Source organism: Eubalaena glacialis, chromosome 5, assembly GCF_028564815.1.
Source record: "Eubalaena glacialis isolate mEubGla1 chromosome 5, mEubGla1.1.hap2.+ XY, whole genome shotgun sequence".
In the NCBI taxonomy this organism is placed as follows: Eukaryota; Metazoa; Chordata; class Mammalia; order Artiodactyla; family Balaenidae; genus Eubalaena; species Eubalaena glacialis.
In genome coordinates this window covers 88,724,103-88,745,296 of record NC_083720.1, presented here as the reverse complement: position 1 = coordinate 88,745,296, position 21,194 = coordinate 88,724,103, and the positions used below count along the sequence as shown (strand labels likewise).

Sequence of the window (21,194 nt, the reverse complement as noted above, 5' to 3'; positions counted from 1 at the left end):
CTACCAAAATATACCCAGCATTTTATATGTGTTTAATCCTTACAACCCTATGAGTAGCATAGCAATATCTTTGTTTTAGAGGTTAAGATACTGAGGCTCAGCTTGGTTCAGCAACTTTTCCAAGGTCACCCAGTTCATGAGCAGCAGGATAAGCAGGCTTCGAACCCAGCACTGAGCCACGGTTCTCTCCACCACTTCTCAAGGCCTCCCTGCATGTCCCATCTCTGCCCTGCAGCCTTCTGCTTCACCTTCTGTGGAGCTTTAGGAAGATAACCTTTACCCCAGATACCTATGTCAGCACATTAGAGTCACCTGGGGAGATTTTTACAAATACAAATGCCTAGGTTCTGTCCAGACGATTTATAACCAAAATTCTGGGAGAGGGGCCCCAGCATCTTAAGTCTTTTTTTTTTTTTTTTAATTCTGCAAATGATTCTGTTGCACAGTTGGAATTGAGAACCACTGGTTTAAATCATGATATAACTCATGTTAAAACATTTTTCTATCGCTTTAACATTTAATCAGGGGTATATTCTTCTTATAAAATATCTTATTAACACATAGTTTCTCTCTTATTGTAATAACAGGTGGATGAGATATTTATAGATTCGGCCTTGAACAAGCATTATATCAAGAACCAAGTAGTCAGACTGACGTATGTATGTTTGGGCAAAGGTGGATTCACATCTTGGAGTGACAAAGGGCAAAAGAGATAGGAACCCTCATATACTGTTGCCTCTATGAGCTTGGCTTTTGGCTAGGATTTCTTATAAATATTATTTTGACAACAGTCTCGAGATACAGGGCCGACCACCAGTTTGTAAACACAAAAACTAAGACTCTGGGAGGTTAAGTGATATGTTCAAAATTCCGCAAGTGACAGAACCAGGATTCAAATCCCATCAACTGATTATAAGGCCTGGGACTACCAGAAACCATAGCTTTGGGAAAACCCAGCAGCATGTCACTGCAAGCACCAAGTTGTATTCTTTCAATACACATGTCATTTCAAAAGTATTAATAAGGCAAAGTTGACTACAAAATGGGATCATAAGTCTTACCTGTAATGAAGCCCTAGTTACAGGAGCCATGCCCAAACAAAAAGATGTTCCTGTTTTAATGAATTTCTGCTTGTTTTGGTGGAGAGGGAAGACTCCTGTCATTTGCAGAGATTGCTCAGAGGTTTCAATTGTGTTATTTGGAAAGCTCATAGCAGAACATATACATAACAGATACAAACATATGGGCCTGTGTGACTCATCTTCTTAAAGAAAATGAATATAGTCAGACAGATCTATTTGAAGGAAATAATAATCGGTTTTCTCATCAATAGGCTAATGCTTTATTGGCAGACTTACCCCAAGTTCCTTATACCTTTATCGAGTAACTAGTGACCTCCAGAAGGATTTTACAATATATATTGGATAAATTTTATAATATTTAGGAGATAAAAAGCATGTATTTTCTGAAACTTTCTAGATTTCATGCCCTCCATTTTTAAATTCTGACTTGCCATAGCATCCTAGCAAAATTATCATAGTCTTATGAACTCCTTTGAATTTGTAGCCACTATCATTTTGTAAGCTTTGTGTGGGTCCAGAGAAATCCCACTTGGTAAACAATGTCTTCCCTCTGATTTAAAAAGAGGGAAAATTACTAGATTGTATATTTACCAATTTGACATAAAATTCTGTTTATTTATATCTTCACATTCCAAAGCCTAAATGAACCACAATATATAAAATGCCTTCAAACTGATATGATTCCCTTTTTTTTTTAAATCAAAGAATTCAGGAAAATAGGGCTTCAGTGCTTTTTAGAGCTTGGATCTTTTGAAATGTTAAAATAAAAGACATCGCAGATCAACACATAGGTTTCCATTTTTCTTAAATCCCTTTAATTGTTTGGTTTTCCTACTTTAAGAGTATGGAAAAATTCAACCCCACAAGTGAAGGGGCTTGAACTTGTGTATATGAAAAAAGTTCAAGGAACTGGACATGTGTAATCTGGAGAAGACTCAGACACCAAGAATATCACTGTCTTCAAATATTTTATGTGGAAGAGGGAACTGATGTTTTATGTATGTCCCAATTGGTAGACCTAAGCCTATGGAATGTAAGCTTTAGGGAGACATATTTCAACTCCAAGTGAAGAGCTCTCTTAAAATCAGAGCTGACCAAAGAGAAATACCCTCTTTAGAGAAGTAAATCTTTTTAATTACTGTGCTGGGGTTAGATGACCACTTATCATGGAGACTGTAGAGCTGATGAAGGTATCACACGAGGGACTGGCCAACGACACCATTAAAGTTTTTTCCAATCCTCAGGGTTTATAATTTTGATGATAAAATTTTGGTGTCTGAGTCTTACTCAAATGCTATAACAAGCCTTCAAATTAATGGGGAAAATTCACTCAGAACATAATGAAAACTTGAAGAGGGAACATATGAAATGATCTTGAGTCAGAAAGTGACATATATGAGTTATCAATGTGAGATGATTAGTTCTTGACACTTTCAACAACTGAGGCATAATTCAGGAGAAGACAATACAGAAAAGAGAGTTAGATAATACTGGATGTATTTTTTGAACAAGTACCTTTCTCTTGTGTGTCACAGTCCAGAGGAAGATGGTGTGACAGCAGATGTCATTATGGTGTTCCAGTTCCCCTCTGCTGAGTTAAGGGCAGTGAGAAAAAGGAAAATCCATAGCATCTTAAATGAGAAGATAAGTAACACCAGAGCTTTGTCAATAAATGCCTCGTCAGTTGAAGTTAATGGTAAGTAGGTACCTTTCTATGTGATGTGAAGTTCTCTATTAAGTCCATTTTATGTCTAATCATAAACTTATTTACCATTATTTCCATTCCAAATAATAGCTAGAATTCAGATGGAAAAAATTTCAAGTTAAAAAAGTGACTTTTAAAGGTTTTATTATTCTCTGATGAAAGCATGTCTGAAGTTAGTTGTCAAGTGATTTTTTCTGTAGTAACTGACTGGCACTCATCCAGAAATAAAATCAAACCTTTACCACTAACAGAGAGTCAATCTGAGCCAGCCACTTCCTCCATGACTAAGCAAGTGAAAATACCAAGTGTTTAGCTAAAACTGTTTTTCTGTTTCTAAAACATAAACTCACTTGCTGCCTTTTTAAAACATGAATAGTTTCTGCAAACAGTGAAATTAAGAAGTTTATGTTAACTTTTTTTCCTATGGGCATTTGAGAAAATGGTAAATCAATTTTGGAGCCACTAAAGCCTTCTTATAAGTAATGCTTTAAAAATCACTAAACTAGAAAAGAAATCATAGGAACAATTATACCATTATTGCTTCTCTAAAAAGAGAAGTAATCTTTATCAAGGCCCTTCTCTATATCCTTTACATGCAGCATCTAATTTCTATATTCTTATGAATTAGGCAAATTCACTTTTATAGATGTGAAAGAGGGGCAAAAAAGGCTAAGGACTCCAATAATTAAAAGGAGCAAACATTCGGGACTTCCCTGGTGGTGCAGTGGTTAAGAATCCGCCTGCCAATGCAGGGGACATGTGTTCGAGCCCTTGTCCGGGAAGGTCCCACATGCCACAGAGCAACTAAGCCTGTGTACCACAACTACTGAGCCTGTTCTCTAGAGCTCTCGAGCCACAACTACTGAAGCCCGTGCACCTAGAGCCCGTGCTCAGCAACAAGAGAAGCCACTGCAATGAGAAGCCTGTGCACCACAACGAAGAGTAACCCCCACTCGCTGCAACTAGAGAAAGCCCGCGTGCAGCAACGAAGACCCAGTGCAGCCATAAATAAATAAATAAATAACTTTTTTTTAAAAAGGAGCAAACATTCAAATCTAGATTACTAATTTCTTGAGAGGCTTGTGAAAAAAGGGTGTGGTCAAATGCATTTCAGAAATTCAGTCTATGATATTCACCTCTTGGAAATTCATCCCTTATATTAGCATACTAAAGACTCTGAGGAGACCAGCTAAACAGAAACCTGTTCAACCGTGTACATTAAGCTGCTTCCACAAGCATCTATTTCTGGAAGACAAGTACAGATTTCCCGTACAAGTTCCAGGGGACACCAGACTTATGGGTCACAGAAGAGATTCAGAGTAAGTGTGATTAATATCAGATGTGAAACAGAAGGTCCTGCCCTTGCAAGGGTCTGGTTGACCCTTTAAGAGGAAACCTGACCAGGAAGTGAAAATCTGCAGGAATGGGATGGGCAGGAGTTTGCTGATGAGACAAAGAGTCAGCTAGTCAAGGAATAAACCTGGGGACCTCTCCCAACCCAGGAGGGAAGAACCCGTCATGGGCTTAATCCACCTTCTTTGTTTTCTTGTTTGTGGGGAAACAAATGAATCGAGGTTGTGAAATAGTGGAAGCTCTGATAAATTACATGATGTGTTCTATGTAATTTCCAACAACCAGTTAATTTGTCAGGAACTTAAAAGCCTGAGCTATCTGAAACCAGAAATGAAGTATGAAATGGTCATCAGTTGTCTGAGCTTTTTGTTTCTTATAGGTTCAGTTTGTGACCTGCAGCTTATTTTAATGACTATAGTAGATTAAAGGGCAGGATGTGCTGATGGAGAACCTGATTTGAGAGTTACCTAATTCTAACTCCACTGAGTCACTGCAGGAACACCCAAGTAATTGGCCCATGCCTTTGCCTCCATCTTCTCATCTATAACCTTGCAATGATAATGTTTGTTATTCCTGAAGTCACAGAAATACCATGAAGATACACAAGAAAATAGAAAATAGAATATGGAACATATAGGCCATTACCCCTTAGAAAGCTAGCAAATTGTGCATATGCATTGGAAACCTGAAAGCATTAATGTGAGTAACTGGTGGTAGAAAAAGCTATAACCTTGAAGTTTTCCAAATTTCCAAATATAAAAAGAGCAGTGTTTACTAGCACTTAGGAAAGGCCCATTTAGTAGAAAGCTCAGTAGAATCCTCAAGGCAATTCTTACAGACAAAAACATTGCTCTCCAGCAAAACTTAATTTGGGGGACTTCAAATGAATGGAGAACTGCAGAAATTCTAGACCAAGTCTAGATACAACACTGCAGCTCAAGATTTATCCATAATTTGTCAAGGATCTGTGTTTTGGCTTGACAAATAAGTGTGTGGTGTGGGTCTTTCATGTGATGTAATGTGTCGGAGCAAAATTAAAATCAGCTCCTTTGAATTGCAAACACCATGGCTGTGGAAGAGCGGCTCACTGCCTACATGTTGTTGATGTGGGTTCCAGTTATCATCATGTTACTTGTAGCATGTACTGACCTGAATATGATTACTCCCAACTCAGAAGTGGGTTAGAGGGTCACTTTCAAAACTAAGGTGTTAATGTTTCTTTTCACTTCTAGACGTGGAAAGTAAAAGTATTTGGTCAAAACTGGAAATGTGAAACAGCTAGTTACTTGTGTATGGGTAGTTTAGTTACAGGTGTAATCATTCTCTCTAAAACTCTTTCCTTAAAAATCCAATTACACTCCCAACTATTACACTCACCCTGGTATCATTCTTGGAAAGGGGTGATTTGCATCTTGCTCAAACTCAGCTGAAGAAGTTTTAACTGAAGAAGTCTAACATTATACTATTTTCCATTTTAATTTATTACTAACATGTGGCATATTAAAATACCTCTTTTTATTTCACTTCTCTTTATTGCACTTCAGAGATGTTGTGTTTTTATAAATTGAAGGTTTGTGGCAACCCTGTAGTGTCAGATAATTTTTAGCATGTTTTAGCAATGAAGTATTTTTTAATTTTATATTTATATATATATATATATATATATATATATATATATAGTTTTTTCAAGATGTAATGCTATTGCACACTTAATGGACTACAGTATAGTGTAAAAGTAAACTTTTATTTGCACTGGGAAATCAAAAACTTTGTGACTTGCTTTATTGCAATATTCACCTTATTGCAGTGGTCTGGAACCGAACCCACAATATCTCCAAGGTATGCCTACATTTAAAAACATAAAATAAGAAATTTACTACCTTAAAACTATATTTGACTGAAAATTGAGTTCCTTTCATAAGTAAGTACTGAGAATCTGACCTGAGAAATTGATTCTTCACCATATAATGATTTAGGTATGCCTTTAAGGGTATCCCTGAATTGGATATTCTCAAGAGCTCCCACTTAGTAGAGTTCATCATCACTAGTTTCCCAAGTGAAATTTATAGAAGGTAAGTAGAAAGAAACATTCTTATTGTGCATAATGAGAAATTAGATACAAAGAATATGAGTCTGAGAAACATGGCATTGGTAGAAATAAGTAAAACCAATCTACCCTCATTCTACTCATTAAGCCCTTTTATTTTGAAAACCATCACAGTTTTCATGCAACCGTCCATCAGCTTAAGTTTAAATGTTTGCATTTCCTTTATCAGATTCCTAACTTTGTTGGAAATGACAGAATTTAATCTTAGATTCTGTCCAATAATTGGCCTTTACCAATATCCAGCAGGTATTTGATAAGAATATACAGTAGTTTATTCCTCAGAAAAAAATCATTTTAATAATTTAGGAACCGTGTTTTAGAAGTATTTTAAATACAGTTTATGTGGTAGTTTTCAAAGTTTTTTTTTCCATTCCCAAACCCTTTGACCAAAGAAAGTCTTATGCGAAATCTTAAATAAAGAGAAGAGATAAAAGCAGACCTGTTCTGGTTGAGCCTGGGTTTGAACCTGAAGACCCCATCTAGTTGCTCCCTCTTTCCCCACTTTCTCTATTTCCTTAAATAAAATCCAAAGAAGCTTTATCCTGCACCATTGGAAAACCACTGTTCAGTATTAATACAAATGATTTGTGGGTTTTGATCATACAATATTTGTGCCTTAATCACCTACTGCTTGTATTACCCACTTAATTAGCGGTTGCCTATAAATCTCTACAAAAACTGTACACATATTCTGTTATATCAGATAACCATTTTCCTGACTGATCTATATGTTCAAGTTTCTAGAATCCATATGCGGTCAGTATCCTCTGATAATTTCTGATCATTGAGACCAACCAGAAGAATATCAAATCATCATTCTTTGCTCTATTTTGTTTTTCAGCAATGAGCTCATCGACAGGGAAGCTAACTGTCCAAGCATGTAAGTCTAGTTAGCTTATAAAAACAAGTTCAATTTCCATATCAGGGAGGATAATATCTTCAAATATTAGCTCATAATCTCCCACCCATGTCCCACATTTTCTTTGGGAGAGAACAACAATTGAGTAAGAGATGAAAATACTTTTTTTCCCTAAGACCGATCTTTTTGTAATGTTCAAGAAAAACATTTTACATGGTGGGAATTTGGGGGCAGTTTGAAGAAATTATATATTTCTGGTTTGGAATAAATGAACTTGCCTTGCTAATTTTTTGAATGCTATGAAATATGCTTTCTGCTGAGAAATAAAATGAGAAAGTGATAAATGGGAAAGAGATAGACCCCATAATTTGTGACTGACCTATAAAATTTACTTATTATACCCATCTTGATGGTTGACAGCAGCTCCACTCACTCACTCTATATCACTGTGACCTAAATTTTGAAAGATTTTATAATAGCAGTGATGAATTTTAGGAAAGTTGTTCATTCATTTTCATCTGTGTCTTGCAAACATACTATACATTTTATTCATTCATTCAATAAATAATTTTTTAACATCTACCAAGTGCCAGAAAGTGAATACAAGTGTCAATAAGACATGATTCCTCCTCTAAAGTTAGGAGTTTGAAGGTAGGGGAAGACATAAATAAATCAGGAAATGTTAAAACAGTGTGATAAACGCTATGACAGAGACAGAGCACAGTGCTATGAGAGTCAATCAGAGCCAGCTAACCTGGTCTTGTGGGGTCAGAAAGTGATCCTTGAGGAGAAAGGAAAGATGGAAAATCAAGTGACAAGTGGAATGAGTGTCTCGGGCAGGGGGAGCAGAATGTAAAAATGTCTTCAGAAAAGCAAGAACACGGTCATTTCTTGTCATTGAAAAATATCAGTGTGGCTGTAATATAGAATGGGGTGGGCATGGGAAAGGGGTGTGGTTAATAATGATCAAGGACCAGAACCATGCTGAAACATTTTGACTTCATTTGGAGGGCAACGAGAAGTCACTGAAGGGTTTTACACACATCAGAAAGGTCACTCAGTTTTCAGTGTGGGGAACGGACTGCAAGAGCAAAGCTGGAGGCAGGGAGATGAACAGGGAAGCTATTGCAGTCCTTCAGATGAGAAAAATGGTAGTCTAAACTAGAGATGGCAGAGTGATGGGGATTTCTAAAATGACTGGCCACAGAAGGAGTGTAATCAGTACCAGTAAAGTGAATTTCCTTTTTGATACCTAATTTGTTGGAACAAGAATTGAACCTACCATGTTTTCTTTATGAGCACCATGCTTTAAACAGGCTTAATTCTCAGCAGGAACCCTAAGCATCAAACTAATCTCTGATCTGATGCACATAATAAAGTACATATTTATTCCTACCAATAGTGAATGTTATGTTTACGTGGAAACATAGAACCCTCCATCCCAAAGAGTAAGAGACTGGTCATGATACATTAACCCGTGCTCACTTTAGGAACTAGTCACTCAGAAAAATGTATGGGGGTGGGAGTTCCAAGGAATTAGCAATTACTTCTCTGACTAGTTCTTCTGGTGAGGACTTCATGTCAAAGTAACATGGTGGGAACATCTAAAACTGGGAAACAATAATCTTAGTAGGAGCTCCCAGAACATCTGGATAATTGACACTGCAGGTCCTCAGGACATACACTTTGTGATGTGTCAACACTTTACAACCTTACATAGCTTCAGTAGGCAATATATATCCACATCTATAAAAGGAGGGAGTAAGCAAAATATCAACTATCAGGAAATACAGAGGATGGATATTAATACTGTACATGTTTATATAATGACATGCAAATATTGCACTGCAGTACTCTACTAGTTTCTCTGTATCAGGGATTATAGAGATGTTTCTTACAACTTAATGATCTCATCTCTTTCAGGTTGTGGTAAACGAGTTGTTCCATTAATAATGAACAGAATAATGTCCGGAGAGATTGTGGTCAAGTCTGCCTGGCCTTGGCAAGCTTCCCTTCAGCATAATAACACACATCGATGCGGGGCCACCCTGATTAGTAATAAGTGGCTTGTTACCGCAGCACACTGCTTTAAGAAGTAAGTGATTGACGTTAACTTACTACTACTGCTACTACTACTGCTTAAAAAAAAAACTCTGAGTTTTATCATCTTCTGAGTAATAACCAATGTCCCCAAATATTACTGAGGTAAAATGAGAAAAACTTCTTTCAGTTTCTTTTCTAAAATTGTGTTATACTTACACTTATTTGGAAAGTCAGTAGGGGTAGTAGTCATTATCCTAGTATCAGGTCCTTAAGGTTTTAAATAAAGAAACTGTGGCTGAACAGTGTGGAGAAAAGGGAACCCTCCTACACTGTTGGTGGGAATGTAAATTGGTGCAGCCACTATGGAAAACAGTATGGAGGTTCCTTAAAAAACTAAAAATAGAGCTACCATATGATCCAGCAATCCCACTCCTGGGCATATATCCAGAGAAAACTCTAATTCGAAAAGATACATGCACCCCAATGTTCATAGCAGCACTATTTACAGTAGCCAAGACATGGAAACAACCTAAATGTCCATCAACAGGTGAATGGATAAAGAAGATGTGGTATATATGTACAATGGACTATTACTCAGCCATAAAAAAAGAATGAAATAATGTCATATGCAGCAACATGGATGGACCTAGACATTATCATACTAAGTGAAGTAAGTCAGACAGTGAAAGACAAGTATATTATATCACTAATATGTGGAATCTAAAAAAAAGATACAAATGAACTTATTTACAAAACAGAAATAGACTCACAGACATAGAAAACAAACTTATGGTTACCAAAGGGGAAAGGGAGGAGGGATAAACTAGGAATTTGGTATTAACAGATACACACTACTATATGTAAAATAGATAAACAACAAGAACCTATGTATAGCACAGGGAACTATACTCAATATCTTGTAATTAACTCTAATGGAAAAGAATCTGAAAAAGAATATATATATATATATATATATATAATGAATCACTTTGCTGTATACCTGAAACATTATAAATCAACTATACTTCAATTAAAAAAAAAAAAAGAAATAATTAGGTTGAGAAACAAGTATCTATATAGGCAGTATCTGTCTCCTTGCTTATCCCTCTTGGATGATGTTAGTTCAATTAATTAGTTAAGGAACATTAATCTCATTATTAATAATACATTTTGGTGGGAGATGGTATCCTATAAAGAACAGAGAGAGACAAGCAGACATGTGATACTAGGCATATAATTTAAACCATCTAGGCCCTATTTTCCTTAAGTATAAAACAAAGCCTTTATCAGAGGACCTTTCATTACTAGATGACCTTCCCAGTCCCTGTATGTGCCATGATCTACCAGCTGCTCAAGCCCATAAGCTAGAAGTCACCCACACTTGGTCATCTCTCATAGGACTTCTGACAGCTTTGCCTCATTCACTCTTGCCCTCTAACAGTCTACTCTCTGGAAAGAACCAACGTGATTTTTTTTTAACATGAGACTACATTATGCTTGGCTTAAAATCATCCAGTGAATTGCCATATCACTTGAATAAAATCTAAGCACTTTATTCATGACCTATAAGACACTCTAAAATCTGGTCCCTGCCTACCTCGCCGACCTCATCCCCCACCATAATTCCCTTGTGTCCTGAACTGCAGCCTGTCTGGTCTAAGCCCTTGAGATGTTTGCCTGAAAACTTGTCACCCCAACTTCTCACAGCTGACTCCTCATCAACCATGTCTCAACCCAAATGCCATGATCTCAAGAGACTTATCTAACTACCCCCTTGTACTCTATTCCATTGCCCTATTTTATTCATAGTCCTTATCACTGTGGAAATTATTTATCTATTCATTAATTTGTTTTGCTCTTTTTCCTTCACTGAAATTAAATACACCCACCAGCAGGAACCTTTCTATCTTGTTTGCCACTTTATCCCCGGCACTTCAAATAAGGTTCAACATGCAGATGTTTAACAAATATTTGCTGAAGAAATAAATGAATAATATTTTATGTGCTTTACAGTTCTAAAATTCAATAATTCTATACTGACTTTCAGCTCAAAGATGCCGTTTGTATATATTTTATCTTTCAAAACAGTAGCAAAAGACTATATGGTCAAAGAAAACTATCATTGCAACCAAGTGTTTTAGGGTGGAATTTTCTCCTTTATTAGCCTGCATGCAATTATTGTAATGCAGTTCATATATTCTGTTCATTTCTAACCTTTTCCAGTAAAGCAAATCCACATCAATGGACTGTTAGCTTTGGAACAACAATCAACCCTCCATTAATGAAAAGAAATATCAAAAGAATTATTGTCCATGAGAGGTATCACTCCCAAGCAAGAGAATACGACATTGCTGTTGTGCAATTATCATCCAGCGTCACCTTTACTGATGAGATCCGAAGAGTTTGTTTGCCAGAAGCCTCTGTGTCCTTCCAACCAAATTCAACTGTCTATGTCACAGGATTTGGAGCACTTTTTTATGGTGGTGGGTATCCCAAAATGAATCATGGAGCACTAAGCCCTATTTATGGCAGTGTGATTTAATGTCCATCAGTATTATTCTGTCAGACTTTTCCACACAGTTTGGTTGGATTAGTTAGGGCTCTTGTTTTACAAGTGACAGACACTCAACTCAAATTAACTAAAGTAAAAAATAATAATAAAATGGCAAATTTGGCCCTTGTCATTTGGAAGTCAAGAGATGAGATGAGTCTGGCTTCAGATACAGTTGGATTCAGGAGTTTGTATGATGTCATCAGGCTCTGAATCTCTGAGCGTTTCCATTACTTGGTTCTGTTTTCCCCAAGTCACCTTCATATAGAGGGATTCTAGCTCCACATAGTGGTAAGGGTAGCCAACAGCAGCTCAGGGTGTACATCTTCACCTAGTCGATGCCAGGGAAGAGCATGTGCCTTCTCTTTGCCAGGACTACATTAATCCCTGAAAAGGTCTCTTTTGGCCCAGCTTGTGTCCAGGAGTACCAGATTGACTGGCTGACTCAAATACTCACTCCTACGCCTATAGCAAGAAAGGCAGGTGTGTGATTGGCAGCCTAGTCAGAATCACATGGAACAAGGGAAAGACAGCTCCAAAGGGAAAGCTTCAAGGAAGATAAAGGAAAAGAGGTTCCCTCAGCAACACTAAAATCTATCTCTATGTACCATTCTCTATGCAATGCCAGGTATATACTAGATATGCTATGACCCTCATGCCCACCTTCACTCCAAGACTCTTTCACTTTGAGCCCCACCTCTGTCAGCCTCCTCTCCCTTTTTTCGTCTCCTCTTCCCCTTAGTTTGCTCCATCACTTTTTCAGTTTCTTCAATCACCTCAAAAATGTTTTCTTTGCTCAGCTACAATCTTCAGTTGCAGCAAAATCTGCTTCAGAACTAAAGAGGCTAATTAGGTATTATCAGGGATAAGAATACTGTATAGAGATAAGTCATCTCTCATAATAAAGCTTCCATTGACCTCTCTAAAATGATTTAACTTGATATACTAACTTAATCTCCTAAGAAATAAAAATAACTTCATGTTTTAATGTTTTAGGGGCATATTTGGTCAGACACACTCTGGATTCTAAAATCTGGTCCAGGGGCATACATGTAACAACAGCGAGAGGGTTTCTTTAACTCTGGGCTTGAGAAGGTAAGAAAGGACTTTTTGAGAATGAAAAAATTCATTCACAGAGCTCTATACAATTTATATACAATAAACTCTAAAGAATAAGCCTTTAGTTCTCATTCTCCACTAAAGAACCAGGAATACCTTTCACTAATGTGGCTGAGAATGGGCTTGATGGTCTCTAGATTTTCTCCAGATGTCCCATGTGGTTTCACTCCATATTATACAAGCTGAGATATGTATTGCTTTCTTTAAGGTCATATTACCAATCACAGAAATTATTATCCATAGCTTAATAATCCTAAGGTTGACTTAGTAGAGCTGTGAGCCTGACACCACTATGTCTTCACTCTCTCTGATGGATTTTCTCCTAAGATAGAGTTGCATTCTTTGCTTGATGGGAGGGGCGTCTCAGATTCCCTTTGGCTTGATGGAAAGAATCACTTCTGGCCTGGAGTTTGAGGTTGGCATAGAAATATACCTGCCATAATAGTTTTTGAGTAGCAAAAGAATCTAACTTGTGTAGAACACTATAATGAGCAACAGAATACCTACTTTTTTTAAGCACCCATGGAACATTCGCCAAGACAGACTATATCTAGGTCCATAAAACAATCTTCGACAAACTTAAAAGAATGGAAATCACACATAGTATGCTCTCTGATGATAATGGAATCAAACTAGATACCAGTAACAGATAACAGGAAAATCTCTAAATGCTTAAAAATTAAGCAATACACTTCTAAATAATTCATAGGTCAAAGAGAAAATCTTGAAGAAAACTGTAAGTATACATAGAATAAAATGAAAATGAAAAAGTATCAATACATGCCAGATGCATCTAAAACAGTAAAGAGAGAGGGAAACATAGCAAATGCATATATTAGAAAACAAGAAAGGTCTCAAATCAATAACATAAGTTCTCATTTCAAGAAACTAGAAAAGAAGAGCAAAATAAACCTAAAATAAACAGGAAGAAGGAAATAATAAAGGTAAGAGTGAAAATGAATTCAATCAAAAGCAAAAAATAGAGAAAATTAATGAAATAAAAAGCTGATTCTTTGAAAAAAATCAATACTTTCTGAGAAATGTCATTAAGCATTCCCACAATAGTTGAGAAACAGTTCAGGGATGTATAGGACTTATAGGCTATACTTTTTGTTTGTTTGTTTCCTATGGGTTTTTTTTAATTTAATTAATTTTTATTGGTGTATAGTTGATTTACAATGTTGTGTTAGACTATACTTTTTATAACTTTTTGCCAACTAGTTTTATGAAAAATTTACGAATTTACACTGTCACCTACAATATACATTTCATCTTACCCTTCCTGGCACTGGACATGAATTATTTTTAATTGATAATGTAGTAGGCAAAAAAAATTACACCAATTATATTCAAAGAACAGAATAATTTGAGCATTTTTTAAACATTTTAGCAAACACACCTGTCCAGAAATAAATCCTGAATTGGCATTCTACAGAGATTAGTGTCTATATTAGTTTTCTACTGCTGTGTAACAAATTACCACAAACTTAACAACTTAAAAGAGCACACATTTATTATCTCACAGTTTCCATGGGTCAGAAGTTCAGACATAGCTTAGTTGGGTTCTATTCTCAGGGTCTCACAAAACAGCAATCAAAGTGCTGGCTGGGGTTGTGGTCTCATCTACGGCTCTGAGTTCTCTTCCAAGCTGGTTGTTGATGGAACTCAGTTTCTTGCAGCTGCAGAGCTCATGGCATCTTGCTTCTCCAACACCATTAGGGAAAACTCTCTGAACTTAGGGAAGGCCTAAGCCCTTTTTAAAAGGGCTCACAGGATTAGGTCAGGCCCACCTTGGAAAATCTCCCATTTTATGAACTCACTGTCAGACTGACTACATCTTAATTAATCTGCAAAATTCCCTCTCCTGTGCCACAGAACATAACCTAATCATGAGGATGACATCCATAATAGTCACAGATCCCACCCATACCTCAGAGAAAGGAGATCACATAGGAATCTTGGGGATCATAGTAGAATTCTGTCTACTACAGGGTCAGTTTCCCAATCAGCGTATGGTTGATATAAAGAAACCCTGAATGCTTGTGATATTATTGTTTTCCATCATAAATAGTTGTCTTCTGCATCAATACTGGTTTCTATAACTCAGGATCTAGTTTATGATCTGGAGTCCCAAAATTGTAAGAGGTAATGAAATCATTGCCTTTAAATGTCATTATGTATGTGAAAGTTCTTCATAAAATGTAAAGGATAAAATAAATGTATATAGTTATTTTATCAAGCCAGGGGAGCAAACTAGGCCTGCAAAGTTTCTGGGAACAATCTGGAATCTACAAATACAAACTTTATTTTTTAAAAAATGCCTTCCTAAATACATTAACTGATAGCTTTTTAAGTAAAGGTACAAAGGTTTTCCAGAAAAAGAAACAAAATGTTTTTCTTGCTAGTATAGGTATTTATAAAAATGAGATAAGGACAATTATCATTTACATATGCCAGATATTAAACAGAATTTTTTTCTTTAGGAACTGCTTACATTAACCTCATTCTGTATCAACAATTTTAGTATGAAAAAAAAATCGGGAAAAGGTCCACACTTCATTCTAGCTAAGGATGTTTATTGTAAACACTAAAATTACTTTGTTTTTCCTTAAGGGGAATCCCAAAATGATCTTCGAGAAACCAGACTGAAAATCATAAGTGATGATGTGTGCAAGCAGCCACATATGTATGGCAGAGATATAAAATTTGGAATGTTTTGTGCTGGCTATCTGGAAGGAATTTATGATGCCTGTGGGGTAGGTGGAGAGAGACTATTTTGATATCATGAACTCAAAAAATTTATCTGGCTCAAAATGCTCTTTATTTTAGTAAAATACAGAGATCTTGTCCGTTCAAAAATTTATAAATACAAATCTCAAACACAAACATATTTTTAAATGTTTTATTAAGCAAAACAAAATAAGCAAAGAGTTTCTTTGATGCTATCAAACAACCAATAAAATTAAATTTTCTTAATACCAGAAATCCACAGGTTCATAAAGCAGAGTTCCTTTCCTTAAAGAGCTCACATTTAGAAAGGAAACAATCATGAACAATGAACTATGGTGTAATGTTATAAATTATATAATGGAGAACAAAATTTTTTATTAAAGTATAGTTGATTTACAATGTTGTGTCAGTTACAAGTGTGGAGAACAAACACTTTTAGCTTGAAGGAACATTTTTGGAACAAGTATTAGAGAAATGATACTTCAATGAGGCCCGAAGGATAAAGAGCACTTACCCTATAAAATAAGAGGAGACTATTATAGAAAAGAGAAAAAGCATAGCTAAAATTCTGAAGGTGTGAAATTATAATTCATATTTGAGGCAACTCCAAGTAATCTGTTGGGTCTCAGCCTAAGGAGGATGAGAGGTGAGAAGCTGTTAATGCTGAGAAGGTGGATTAGGCCATGGTGTGAATATCTAGTCACCTTTCCAGTGGCCTACTCTGTTGTCCAGCGTCTATCCTGCATGTATATTTTTGGACAAAGGAGTAAAGTGTGTTTCTTCCTGGAGGCACTTGCTTTATAATGTGAGATTCTTGAAAACTCCAAGGAGGTGATTCCACATGCTAAAATGATGGGAATTGTATTGTTATCAGGTGGCAGAAAGCCCTGCCCAGAGTCCCACAAATGACACAACATAGACAACCTCTGTCAGAAAAATAGCAGGGAGTTTTGCAGCATACATGCTGGGCAAGAGCAGAATCTAGCCCTGGTTGCTGAGAATGTGGAGGAGGCATCTAGAATTCAGGGAATCCAAAGAGAGGTTCATGCCATGACAGGCAAGTGGGAGGTGGTGACAGGAACACACTGAAAATGGGAATCTAGATGAACAGTGAGATCAGTGATAAGCCTCTGGAAAGATTGGTGGTCATAAAGAGCTTTCACTGGACTGGGGAGCAGAGGTAAGATTCCTGCCCCATGACTGTTCAGTGCATAATAAGGCAAAGCTCTAGTCATAGAAAAATTGGGGAAGTTATGGAGGAAGTGACTCAGGCACAGGGGTCTAAGCAGGAATACAGGGATTGCTACTGGGGTACATCGGGAGGTGCTTCGTCTGTCTGATAAAACAGAAGCCCAGGCACTTTACTTGGAGTCAGAAAAAACTAATATCAGATTGACTTTCTGTGTTGTGTACTTGAAATTTGCTAAGAGTAGACCTTAAGCATTCTTACTACACACATACACCCACACATACACACAAAGTATTGTGAGGTGATGGATGTGTTAATTAACCTGATTGTGGTAATCATTTCACAAAGCATATATGTCAAATTATCACGATGTACACTTTAAATATATATAAGCTTATTTGTGAATTATACATCTATAAAGTTGAAAAAATAAAAAAATAAAATGTGGAAATTGAACTTTAAGGCTTTTATAACTTTTGAAACCCATGTTTCAACTAATTATCCTAGAATTGGTAATCTATACATATACTGTCTAATAATAAAATATGTGGTTCATCAAAATATCTTAAGTAATAAGCTTTACATTTAGCTAATTTTCTTTCTCTTTTTTCTTTTTTTATTTTCAGGGTGATTCTGGGGGACCTTTAGTTGGAAAGGATCTTAAAGATACCTGGTATCTCATTGGAATTGTGAGCTGGGGAGACAACTGTGGGCAAAAGAACAAACCTGGAGTCTACACAAAAGTGGCTTATTACCGAAACTGGATTACTTCAAGAACAGGCCTCTAATTCACTATACAAGTTAAACATTGAGAGCTGTATGCAGGTCATACATGTATGAGAATCCATATATTCTGTGGTTGTAGTACAATGAAGTGAGATTAAATGATATGATTTATTTCAGAATCACTTTAATCAATCAAAATCCCATAGCCAATTTGTAAAGGATTTAAATTGATAAGGTAGTGGGTCAGTTTAGCCTGGCTTGAAAAATACAGCAGAGATACTGAGCTCTTTAAATCAGCAAGCTAGAGTATAAAAGAGGAGCAATGCAAATTTCTGAGGATAATCTGTAAGATTTTTAGAGTGTCTTTTTCCCTTAAGTGAGAAACTTTTTGAACTCTCAGAGTTTAGGAAACCCTTATATAATTTTCTATCATTTCTCCAGAGGTCACAAATACATTTTCTAGTTCTTACAGGTTTTCCAAAGAAATTTTCCATACTTTCTATTTATAAATCCATTGGAGGGATCCTAATTTTTAAAAAAGTTATATCTAGGAAACAAAGTATGGTGATAAATCAAGCCAGAGATCTTATAACCTTTGTCTGCTACAAAATCTCCCTAATTTTTCAGTGATTCTTTAACATACATACACAGACACACACACACACACACACACACACATAGACTATCCCTACCTTCAGATATACCCAGAAAAAGCCTGCTTAATGAATATATACAGTAATTAGCTAATCAAAGATGTATTTTTGTTACAAAAATTTGGGGGAAGGTGATAGTAACTTCATGAGCAGTCCGAAAATAATGGCACAAAAATTGGATATTTTATAGATGCGTTTACATGTTTGGACCACCAGGAGGCAGCTTTGTACATTATTGTTGTAAGCTTAAATGCCTAGAAAAAATGAGAATTTGTTAATATGTTGAAGAATTAATGAGCATTATCCTTCCACACAGAAAGAAAAAGTTTATTCCTTTGTATTGCTGCAGCCAATTATCTCCTAAGGCTTGCAGCAATAGCCTGACTATTGCAACCATGAAACAACAGTTTTTGTTTTAGTTTAATAAATATAAATTTTGAGGACCAACCATACAGAACACATGAACAAAGTGATTAAATGAACCCCCTAAGTGTCTCATGAAGACATTGGGTGAGTCAGGCTCATGTACTCCATGATACAATTAAATGAAGATTTTGTGGAAACTGTTACTCTGTGTGACAATGCTGACTAAACATCAGGGTTATAGGTGGGGCGTCGTTTATTCATGCAGTTCAGATATAAACCAAACTGTTAGAAAATTGAGTTATTTTATAACAGTCTCCCCCATGTGCTATTGATAAGGCATAAAAATAATCCTAAAAGCAACGAAGACCCAACGCAGCCAAAAATAAATAAATAAAATAAATTTTTTTTAAAAATCCTAAAATAATCTAAAAGAGATTTAAAATTTATTCACCATAAAAATTGATCCATAACTTAGACTCACAGAATTTTAAAGCTTAGGAGAGACTACACGTCATGTGGGCCAGTACACTTAGAGTTCAGCGAACTGAAGCCAGGAAAAGTAAATAACTTTGTGAAGCTGTAGGTAATTTGTATCCCCAGGGGGCCTAGAACCCAGGTACAAATTTCACAGGTCCTTTTCTTACAAAGTATCTTTATGATTGTCTATATTTATTGAATCATCAGCTGTATAAAAATTTCAGTGAGTTCTATTGAATCTGTTTTAAATTAAGAAACTCAAGAATTTTAAACGGTGTGATTCACTTAGGGGGCTGGCTGCCAATTCTCTGAACTCACTTCAAGATAAAGCTGCTTTTTCTTATATAAAAATACACACAGGCATATAAATTATTCAACATTATGGTGGCAAGATATAATTCTGATTTCTAGTGTTAAGGTTCAAGAAATGATCTTAGAGTTATAACTTTATATTTCTAAACTGTTCTGTGAAGCACTTAATCCTGGGTCACATGTAAACAAATACTGATATATCATTTAAAATCTAATAATAAAGTTGGTGATCAGAGCATTCTACAAATAATATCATTGAATCTGTGTTAGGCCAATAGCATGAATCTTTCTTTCAACTTCTGTTAAAAATTACATTTCTTTTAAAAACTAGTTTGGGTCACTCTGAAGCAGAATTTCTCAACTTTGGCACTTTTGACCTTCTGTTCTTGATAGTTCTTTTTTTTAAGAGGCTACTCCATGCATTGTAGAATTTTAGCAGCACCCCTGACCTCTGCCTTCTAGATGCCTGAAATACACTCCTTCCCGCCAAATTATGATAACGAAAAATGTCTCCAGACATTGGCAAATGTCTCCTAAGGGGTGAACTTGTTCCCTTTTGAGAACTACTGTTCCAAAGACATTTGATTATTTTCAGAAATGCCAGCGATATCTCAAAATTATGACACTGAGCATTCAAAAACTATAGTCTCCTGGTCAAACTGTATGTTCACTATCATGTTCCTAAAAGAAACAGCAGAATAAGTGACTGATGCTCTAGTCAGTGGCTATTTCAAATACAGAGTGATCTTCCCACACACAATGTGCCTAGCGTTTCTCTCATACTCCTGCCTACAGTATATTCATAGAGAACCATCAACCACTGCTATGAAGATAGGTTTTCTATGAATATACCCTCTAATAGAGTTTCTCTATCTTGACCACAATCCACAGCAAGAAATATATTTTACATCACAGCTCCATAAATATGTGACAAAATACTATGTATGAAAAAATGAAACAGAAGTTTCATAAAACAATACCTACCTTATTAAATACAATAAAATCTAATATTTCTATTCTATTTCATTTTTTTAAATGCTTGCCCCACCAACTAAATTGATTTCACAATCTAACAAGTCAGTTAGATTGTGAATCTGCAGTTCCTATAACACATTCTGGAATGATCATTCACTATTATTAACGCCATATTGTTATTATCTCACCTCTTCCCACTGCGTTCCCCACCTTCAACATCTCTCTACTCCATTTAGAAAATTGTAGCTAGATTATAATGCTATTGAATAATGCTATTCTCACGCACTCAAATCTTCACTGATTTCCCCTTTGCCTGACAAATAAAGTCTAAATCCACATCACCATAGCTTGTAAGGTCCTTTACAATCTGTCAACAACCAATAAAATTTTTGTTTCACTTGTACTCAGTGCTCTTATAACACTGAATGTTACTCTTTATTTCCTGAACACATATATAGTGGGGCATGCAATGTTCTCTTCACTCTACAAGATCTAGCTCAAATATCACCTCTACTGAGAATACCTTTATTATCCCAGACAAAATTACTCTTTTTGAATGTTTGAATGTTCTTCTCCTAGAGTATTTCTCATACTTTACTCTGTATTACAGCTTATATGTAAATTTATTATCTCTGCAAACATCTTAAGTTCCATTAAAGACTGCTTTGCTCATTTTTGTATTCCCTACAGTATTTAGGACAATATGCTGTATATATTGTGTTTAGTGAAAGAATAAATTAATAGAGGTTAATTATGATTTCTATGAAGGAAAGACACCTCAGTTCTCAGTTGTTAACTGCTTCCCCCAGGTCACCTTCTTTTACACTGCTTTCCAATCTGTGCTGGTCCTGCTTTGCATATTCTTGAACGTTTCTAAAGGTCTCCTGCTCTCTGCCTACACCAGAAGCAATCCAAATACAGTAAGGCAAGTCTCTGACATTTCAGGA

At 36.0% G+C, this 21,194-nt stretch overlaps 1 protein-coding gene across 1 annotated transcript in view; it reads left to right on the top strand.

The window, feature by feature from the left end:
- The window catches only part of TMPRSS11A (transmembrane serine protease 11A), a 31,283-nt gene extending 13,757 nt beyond the window's left edge, over positions 1-17,526 (top strand). The window contains exons 3-8 of the mRNA XM_061191431.1: positions 588-655; positions 2,618-2,778; positions 9,030-9,201; positions 11,373-11,632; positions 15,433-15,575; positions 17,365-17,526. Coding sequence (XP_061047414.1) covers positions 588-655; positions 2,618-2,778; positions 9,030-9,201; positions 11,373-11,632; positions 15,433-15,575; positions 17,365-17,526 — 966 coding nt within the window. The remainder of the gene's footprint in view (positions 1-587; positions 656-2,617; positions 2,779-9,029; positions 9,202-11,372; positions 11,633-15,432; positions 15,576-17,364) is intronic.
- Positions 17,527-21,194: the final 3,668 nt, after the last annotated feature.